Source organism: Dipodomys ordii, unplaced genomic scaffold, assembly GCF_000151885.1.
Source record: "Dipodomys ordii isolate 6190 unplaced genomic scaffold, Dord_2.0 Scaffold46, whole genome shotgun sequence".
NCBI lineage: Eukaryota > Metazoa > Chordata > Mammalia > Rodentia > Heteromyidae > Dipodomys > Dipodomys ordii.
The window spans coordinates 3,254,721-3,263,570 of NW_012267262.1; the positions used below are offsets into that span (position 1 = coordinate 3,254,721).

Consider the following 8,850-nt stretch of genomic DNA (forward strand, 5'->3'; position numbering starts at 1 on the left):
ATATTTTAATAGCAGAGGTCTCTTCTGAAAAGATGCATCATGATTTTATGACTATGTTAGAGTTTGCAATTACAAATGTTACTTTTACAAAGCACTCAGGAAAAGCATCAGGTGTCAAAATCTAAAACAGGCTGTCAGGATGATGTTACACTTACTGGTGTTATGGCTGCTTGCAGGAGCCTAAAAATAATCACCAGCATGCAAGCCCAAATGCTCAGAGACACAGAAAAGGACACTACCCACATGTAAGGCATTCACTTGCTTCAGCAAGACTATTGTCATAAAGCTTGCAGAGTCATAGCCTTACCTTTAATAGCATAGCTCAGGATCCTATGGGGACAGCAGGACAAGGCTCCTAATAGACAGCTGCTCAAACCAGAATCTCCTACTCTAGGTTATTGTTTTAGGTTGGTTTGTAAAGGTAAACTGGAATGGCAAAAGCCCCAAATATAAGGTCTTCTATGGAACTCATAGAAGATTGAACATAAAGTACCTGGTTAGAACATGACAGTTTACTCACAGTTCTCTTTATTCTCAGTTCCTTGGAGATAGGATGGTCATTCCTCCAAGGAGGCTCTAAATGTCTATTCTCAACAAAGGGATACCTGTGCAATATGTATGGATTCATATATATAATCTGCCAAGGTAAACCTATATTCTCAAAAATATACCCATTTATGCCACCAGATGACTTTTTCTTCTTTTAAGAATACTTCCTAGTAATCCAGGCCCAAAGAAACATAGTTGCCATGGTTTCCCTTATTTGCAATATCTAGTATATGTATGAGTCAAGCGGAAAAGGTCAGATAATGTGATGTCAGGAAAATGAACCCTTAGATATGTATTTTAATGTTTTTTTCTTTCATGCATGTGTTTTGAACGCATTTATAAGATTATCTCTTTGTTGCTTTGTATGTCCCTCCCCCACAGTATAACCCCTGCTTTCACTATATTTGATGTCAGTATAACTTGTGGAGGAGATGGGGAAAAACCAGTTGTTTAAGGATACAGGTGGACCTGTTGCAACAATGAGAAGTACAAGTTGTCATGTCCAAAACGAGCTTTACAATGTCGTTGCGGGGGAGGGGGGAAGGGGGGAAGGAGAAGGATGGGATTGGGGGGGGAGGGGGGAGGCTGGGAAGGGATGTGAAGGGTAAACCAAAGGAGGAGGCTGCAATGCTTGGTAAGAAATGTACGCATTATCCTGCCCATGTAATTGTAACCCCTCTGTACAGTATGTTCACAAATAAAATAAAATAAAATTTTTAAAAAAAGAATACTTCCTAGTAAATATTTTAATTAGCATATCCTCCCTTATATTCTTCTTATATTTTCTATAAAGGATCAAAGATTCCCTATAATACTTCCAATTTAAAAAGTTATTATTTTGGTGTACTTCTTATAGTATTTCATATTGACTATAAATAAGGATGTATGATATACTATGTGTGATGTAAGGAGTGCATATCATATGTTATAATGTATATCAAATACATAATTTATTTAATCTAAATATTTTAGTTTAAATTTTATTGTAAAGGTGATGTACAAAAGGGGTTACAGTTACATTAGTAAGGTAATGGTCCATTTCTTTATGAACAGTGTTTTCTCCCACTTTTGCTCCCAACCCACTTTCAACCTCAAGTTGTACATTTCCTTGCCAACATAGTGACTAGTATCAATGAACCCTTTGTCCCACTCTTTCTATGATTTCCCCGTCCCTCCCTCAAATCGGATAAACTTATATACAAGACAAAGGGTCCAGAAATTAAAAAAACAAAACAAAACAGTGACAACAGGGAATAAACCAAAAAAAGAAAAAATAATAACTGCAAACAATAAAAAATTTTTTAATCTTTTTTAAATTATAATTTCTTTCTTTCTTTCTTTTTTTATTGTGAGAATACCGTACAGAGGAGTTACAATTACATGGGCAAGATAACGAGTATATTTCTTATCAAGCATTGTTGCCTCCTCCTTTGTTTCCCCTTCCCATCCCTTCCCATCCTCCCCCAACCTCCCCCATCCAATCCTCCTCCCCCGCCTCCCCCCACCAAAGTTATAAAGCTCATTTTTCGACACAACGACTTGTACATCTCATTGTTGCAACGGGTCCACCTGTATCCCTAGTTAAACGATTTGTTTTTCCCCTTCCCCTCCACAAATTATACCAACATCAAATACAGTTAAAGTATGGGTTATACCATGGGGGAGGGACATACAAAGCAACATAGAAATCATCTTATAAATATGTTAGAAACAATTGCATGAAAGAAAACAAAAACATTTGAATGCTTATTGTTAGGTTTTTAAAAGGAGGTAGCCGAGTAAGAACAGCAGCATGCACGTGGTATTCAGGTAAGGGGTAGGTTTATTCAGTAGACCTGCTGGGACCAGGCAAGGTTGGCACTCCATGCGGCTGGCAAAAGAGAGCGGCTGGCCCAGGGTTAGGCCTTATATAGAGTAGGGGGGCGGGGGAGGGAAGGGTATGTCCAGGTAAAGGGAAGTGGGATCAGGTGGGAGAAAGGTGTGGCCACATCAGATTAAGATGTGACCTCAGCGGATGCGGATGTGACCTCTTCCAGGTGTCCCAGTTGCCTAGGTAACACAGGTACTGGGCGAGGTCTGTTTGCTGTCCAGGAATGGACCTTATATTCCAGCTTTTTGATAATTATGAAAAAGGGCGAAGATTCTCTCTGGCTACTTCCGGCTGGCAAGGGACATCATAGGGGTAAAAGGCTGAGATGTGGTCCACTCTGGGAGAAGGCAGCAGGCAGCAGCTGTCACTTGAGTGTTGAGTCCTTCGATGAAGTCTGGAGGAGGCAAGTCTCTTGGACAAAGTCTGGAGAAGTTTCATGAGGCATTGACGGAAACCTGAACAAATGGAAACTCTGACAATTTTTAAACCTAGAATGGCTAGCCTTTGAGAGGGAACCTAGAGGGGGGGTTCCTGGGACCCAGCCTGCACTCTTCAGGGCACAAGCCAAAAATGTAGAAAAGAGAAAGGGAGAGATAGGGAAAGTTGGATATGAGTGGCAGAGAGAAAACAAAGAGAGCCTGAAAGTAAACAGACTTCTGACCATTTACCATTGCAGTGACAAAACTGTTTAAAACTGAGAATGGCAGAAAAATTGACTTGCAGCACTCCATTAAATGTAGAGTCAGTCTGGTGAGTGAAGGAGAGCTGACCAGGCAGAAGCGACGTCCGACTTCCCCCAGAGCCCTCTAGAGAGAGATGGCCAAGCCCCCAAAACCAAGCGTCCTCAGCTTCGGAGGTGACCCGCCTTTCAGCTAAAGGCTGTAGGAGCTCTCTGGCGTGGCGCCACATCTGGACAGAGACTGAGCAACAGAGAGCCATAGAGAGTAGTTTCACTCACCAGAGTAGAGAAGTGGTGTGGATGTGGATGTGAAGGCCAACAATGGTATTGGTGAAAAATCTCGCATGGTGGGAAATTCTAGGTTTTATTGGGTAGCCGATGAAAAGAATACCACATGCTATTCAGGCAGGAAAAGAAGTTAATTTGACTGAACTGCTGCCCCCACCCAGCATGGTGGAGAAGCATGGCTGAAAAAGGAAAGGGGGGGGGAGGAAGAGGGGTGACCACCTCTGGGCCAGGACTTATCTAGGCCAGGGACAGGAAGAGGTGTGGCCAGGTGGGGGAAAGGTGTGGCCACACTGGATCTGGATGTGACCTCAGGTCTGGGATCCTCCTAAGGTCAGATGGGAGGCATGTGACCAGAAGTGGCCTGGGATGTGACCTAGTAGGAGGGGAAGGTGACTGCTTCCAGGTCTGCCAGTTCCATGATGTCTGCAAGAAGCGAGTCTCTTAGATAAAGTCTGGAGGAAGTCTTCTCAGACAGGGGGCTGGACAAAGATGAAAAGGAAATATATTACTGAAAAGAAAAGATTGGATGTCCATGGCTTGGAGGTGACCTAAGGGATGAGGTAGTGAGGTGTTTGGAGAGGAGAGCAATTAGCTCAGTCAGTGTTACTCACCCGGATCTTTAGGGATGCGAGATAGCCTTACCTTGGTTGGCCCAAGGGAGGAACAGGTGTACCTTGAAGTCAGTGTTGGTATAGACGGGGCAGGAGCAGGAGCCCTTTTTATTCTTGACAGGTGAATCCACTGTGCCTGTCCCTTGAGCTTGACAGCGGTGGGCGTGGTCAGCAGAACCTGGTGAGGGCCTGTCCACTTAGGGTGTAAACCAGATGGATTAAGGGTCTTGAGAAACACTTGATCACTAGGCAAAATTGGGGGAGTGGGAAAGGGGCCTTGATGAGGCTGAGGGAGACACTGATCAGCGTAACATGTGCCTAAGAAAGGTTAGGATGGAAGGTAGTCTATTAGTGGAGTCTTGGTATTGTCAGTAGGGAAATTACCTAGGAGAAAAGGTCTTCTATACATTAACTCAAAGGGGCTGAGGAAGGTAGGGGTGCGGGGAGAGGAACGTAAGCGGGTAAGCGCCAGGGGTAACAGTTCTGGCCAGGATTGCTGGAGCTCTAGAGAAAGTTTAGTAAGTTGTGTTTTGAGGAGCGCATTAGCTCTTTTAACCTTTCCAGAAGACTGAGGCCTATAAGGAATGTGAAGATTCCACTGGATATTTAGAGAGGATGCCACCTGTTGGGTCACTTTGGAGATGAAAGCAGGTCCGTTGTCTGATTGAAGTGACCTGGGTAAGCCAAACCTAGGAATAACTTCTTTAATAAGGACAGAGGCAACAGTGTCAGCAGTCTCCAACGTTGTGGGATAGGCTTCAATCCATCCTGAAAAGGTATCAACCATCGTTAGAAGGTATTTCAGCTGCTTACATCTGGGCATGTGAGTGAAGTCTATCTGCCAGTCTTCCCCTGGGGTGTGGCCCCATGCTTGGTGTGTGGGGAATGCAGCTGGTCGGAGACCACCCTGTGAGGAAGTAAGAGAACACATGGGGCAGGCTTGGGTAATAGCCTTTAGTCAGGCAGTTAGGCTAGGACAATGGATTAAAGGTGGGAGAGGCTTGTATCCAATATGCAGCACCTGGTGAACCTGGGAAAGAAAGCTGTCTGCTTGTGTCTCAGGAAGAACAACTTGTCCTTCCAGGGACCACCATCCCTGTGCTTCCTGGGAGGCTTACCCTGGTGAGTAAGTTCCTCAAGCTCCTGTGGGGTATAAGAGGGTTGTATTGAAGGCAATACCAGAAGCAAAGGAGCTGGAAGTTGTCCCTGGAGTTGTCTCTAGGCTGCTAGCTTTGCCTTCCTGTCTGCTTTTGAATTGCCAACTGTAATGGCATCCAATCCTGTCTGGTGTCCCCTGCAGTGAATGACCGCTACCTGTTGGGGGAGGGAAGCAGCTTCTAAAAACTTAAGAATAAGTGAGGCATTAGTAATGGGAGTCCCTTGGGTGGTCAGGAAGCCACGCTCCTTCCAGATTGCTGCATGCAAATGGAGAATATGATAGGCGTATTTTGAGTCTGTATAAATATTAATCTTCCGACCCTTGGCTAAAATTAAGGCCCTAGTTAAAGCTATAAGTTCTGCCTTTTGTGAGGTAGTGCTAGGGGGCAGAGGGCTGCTTTCAAGAATGGTAAAGTTATTAACGATGGCATAGCCCGCAACTCGGCTTCCTGAAGAGGTAGATGTGGAACTGCCATCGATGTACCAGGTGTCTTCTGGGTCAGGAAGAGGAGTTTCCGAGATACCTGTAAAATGGGGTGTGAATTCCTCCAAGGTCTCTGTACAGGAATGGGAAAGAAGATGAGAACTGGATGGAAGCAAAGTAGCTGGATTGAGCAGGGAGCAACTTTCCAGTGAGAAGTCAGGGTTTTGGGTTTTGAATAAAAGTAACATGAAACAGCTGTAGGCGGAGAGGGGAAAGGGAAGACAGGGATTTATGAGACAAAAGGTCCTTCTCGTCTGTGGGGAGAGTGAATGGTAGTGGGTTGGCCAAAAGTGAGTTTTGTGCTCTCCTGTGCTAAGGTGGTTGCTGCTGCCAAAGCTCGAAGACAGGCTGGCCAGCCTTTTACCGTTGGGTCTAGCTGCTTTGAGAGGTAGGCCACAGGTCTAAAGGAGGGGCCTGACATTTGTCCAAGAACCCCAAGGCCAATTCCCCACTTCTCAGTGACATAGAGTATAAAGGGTTCCTTGAGGTTGGGTAGAGCCAGTGCTGGAGCCCGAAGAAGCGCTTGCTTCAGAACTTTAAATGGGGTGTCAATGGGCTTTGTGGGGTCTGGTGGCTCCAGTAGGGAACCTTTGGATGCCTCATAAAGAGGTTTGGCCAACGTAGCAAAACCAGGTATCCAAATACAAAGGAAGCCTGCAAGTCCCAGGAAAGACAGAATGTCCTCCTTGGTCTGTGGGACAGAGAGAGACTCAATGTAGGCTTTTCTATCAAGAGTAATTCTTCTCTCTGTAGGAGTTATGGACAAACCCAAGTATGTTACTTCTGGCTTTGTAATCTGAGCCTTGGAAGGGGAGACTCTATATCCTTTTGTCAACAGGAAGTTGAGGAGGTCAGCTGTATGTTGGACAGCCAACTCAAAGGAAGGGCTGCAAAGCAAAAGATCATCCACGTACTGGAGAACGATGCTAGGAGACACCTGAAGAGAGAGGAGATCCTTTGCTAAAGCCTGTCCAAAGAAATGGGGGCTGTCTCGGAACCCTTGAGGGAGGACCGTCCAGGTCAGCTGTTGTGCCCTTGAAGTGTCTGGGTCCACCCAAGTAAAAGCAAAGAAATCTTGGCAGTCGGGATGCAGGGGGATTGTGAAGAATGCATCCTTGAGGTCCAGCACCGAGAAGTGGGTGGTACCAGGAGGTATCTGTGAAAGGAGGGTATATGGATTAGGCACAACAGGATGAATGGGAAGGACGGCAGCATTAATAGTGCACAGGTCCTGGACTAGGCGGTAGGTCCCATCAGGTTTAACTACTGGCAGGATAGGGGTGTTAAAGGGGGAGTTAGTGGGTCTGAGAAGTCCTTGTTTAAGAAGGCGAAGGATGATGGGTTTTAAACCTTGCCTGTGCCTAAGGGAAATGGGGTATTGGGAAGTACCAGGGAAATGGGTAGGGTCTTTAAGTTTAATGAGGACAGGAGTATGGTGTCTAGCCATAGTAGGAGTGGAAGTATCCCAGATAAGAGGGTTGACAAGATCTGGAGGGAAAGGGAAAGGATTTAGTTGGGAGGTTACAGGTGGAGGTTCATCTAAGGATAAAAGTAGAACAGGTGTAGGCTGTTTGGGGATATGGAATGAAAGGGAGACTTGAAATTTAGAGAGCAAGTCCCTTCTTAGGAGTGGGGTAGGACAGTGAGGTAAGATTAGGAAGGAGTGTGAAAAGGGAAAGTCTTCTATTTTACATAATACTGGTCCCATAGTTGGGGGACAGGTAGATGGGCCATCTACACCCACCACCGAGATCTGGGAGGGAAAAGTCTTGCCTGTATATTGACATAGCACCCAGTAAAAGAGAAAAGATATTAACTTACCGGCTACATAGAAACACACCCTGGGCTCCGTCATTGTGATGGTCTGGTTGTTGGGAGCAGGCGGCCCTGGGCACATTCATTCTGTAGCCAAGCAGAAAATCTCCGACCTGTCTGGCTCCACTTGCCTGGGTGGGCGGGGTGGGGGAGGGGCTGGCCTACCTTGTGGAGGTGAGGAGGGGCAATCTACTCCCCAGTGTCCTTGTTGCCCACACCTTGGGCAGGGTCAAGGTGGAGGTCGTGGTGAAGGACAGAATTTTGCCCAGTGGCCCTGTTGCCCACACTTGAAGCATGCTCCAGGTGGTGCATGTTGGGTGCGTCTCCTCAGAGGAGGCCGGATGGCAGCAGCCAGGATTTGATAGTTCTCCCTCTCAAGGGCAGTCTTATTGGCAATCTCCTGCTCTTCTCGATTATTGAAAACTTTAAATGCCATACTCACCAGATCTCGTTGAGGGGTCTGAGGACCGTCCTCAGCCTTTTTTTAACTTTTTCCTAATATTGGGGGCTGATTGGGCAATAAAATGAGTATTGAGAACCACCTTAGCCTCTGCTGACTCTGGGTCCAGCCTTGTATAGTGCTGGAGCGCTACTGTAAGGCGTTCAAGAAACTCTGCCGGGTTTTCATTGGGCCTTTGAGTAATGTGGTTTAATTTGTCATAATTAACAGGGAGATAGGCTGCCTTTTGAAGGCCAGCCACTAAGCAAGTTATCATCCTATTTCTGCTTTCCCACCCAGGAGCATCATGTTGATAATTCCAATTGGGCTCTTCCCTAGGCACAGCTGTTGCTCCCACTGGAAAGTTAATATCTAGGCGGTGAGCTTCATCGGCATTTGCCCGGGCTGCAGTCCACACCCTTTCTTTTTCCTCAGCAGTAAGGGTAGAGGATAGTATTAGATATATATCCTACCAAGTAAGGTCCTAGGTCTGAGCCAGGTTCTTAAACTGCTTGACATAATTATTAGAATCTTGGGCATAAGATCCCAGCCGCTTCTCAATCTGAGCAATATCAAACATTGAGAATGGCGCATGCACCCTAATTACACCTTCAGCCCCTGCCACCTCTCGCAAAGGGCACATGGGGTCTGGTGGAGGTTGTGTGCCACCAGTGTGAGACCAGTGTGAGCTGTAGGAGGGAAGGGAGAGAGGGTGAAGAGGAGGAGAGTGAAGATGGGGAAGGCACCAGATGCTCCGCAGGAAGAGGGGCAGAGTCAAAAAGAGGGTCAGGCACATCAGGCTCTGGAGGGGGCCCTGCACTGTTAGAGTTGGGTTCTCCACGTGCCAGGAGGAGTGGAAAGGCCGGGCATGATTGGCATAGGGCAGGGTTGTCCCAGAGAGCAAAGAATGGCTGAATATGAATGACCTCAGACCATTTACCATTACGACGGCAAAAA

The 8,850-nt window shown here is 46.3% G+C and overlaps 1 protein-coding gene across 1 annotated transcript; it reads right to left on the bottom strand.

The window, feature by feature from the left end:
- Positions 1–5,868: 5,868 nt before the first annotated feature.
- Positions 5,869–7,507, bottom strand: LOC105988052 (retrovirus-related Pol polyprotein from transposon 17.6). The gene is made up of 3 exons (XM_013019544.1): positions 7,461–7,507; positions 6,577–6,795; positions 5,869–6,386 (listed from the first exon to the last, which is right to left on the bottom strand). The coding sequence occupies exons 1-3, from the start codon at positions 7,492–7,494 to the stop codon at positions 5,869–5,871; spliced, it is 771 nt and encodes a 256-aa protein (XP_012874998.1). The 5' UTR covers positions 7,495–7,507.
- Between the last annotated feature and the right edge of the window lie 1,343 nt (positions 7,508–8,850).

What these genes read in the sequence shown, in the direction of transcription:
- LOC105988052 (XM_013019544.1), bottom strand. Translation starts at nt 7,494, where the DNA reads ATGACGGAGCCCAGGGTGTGTTTCTATGTAGCCG. An exon ending in GGTGTGTTTCTATGTAGCCG is followed by an intron (nt 6,796 to 7,460) that starts GTAAGTTAATAT and finishes CTCCTTTCACAG; the next exon opens with ATACCTCCTGGTACCACCCA. An exon ending in AGGATCTCCTCTCTCTTCAG is followed by an intron (nt 6,387 to 6,576) that starts GTGTCTCCTAGC and finishes TAACTCCTACAG; the next exon opens with AGAGAAGAATTACTCTTGAT.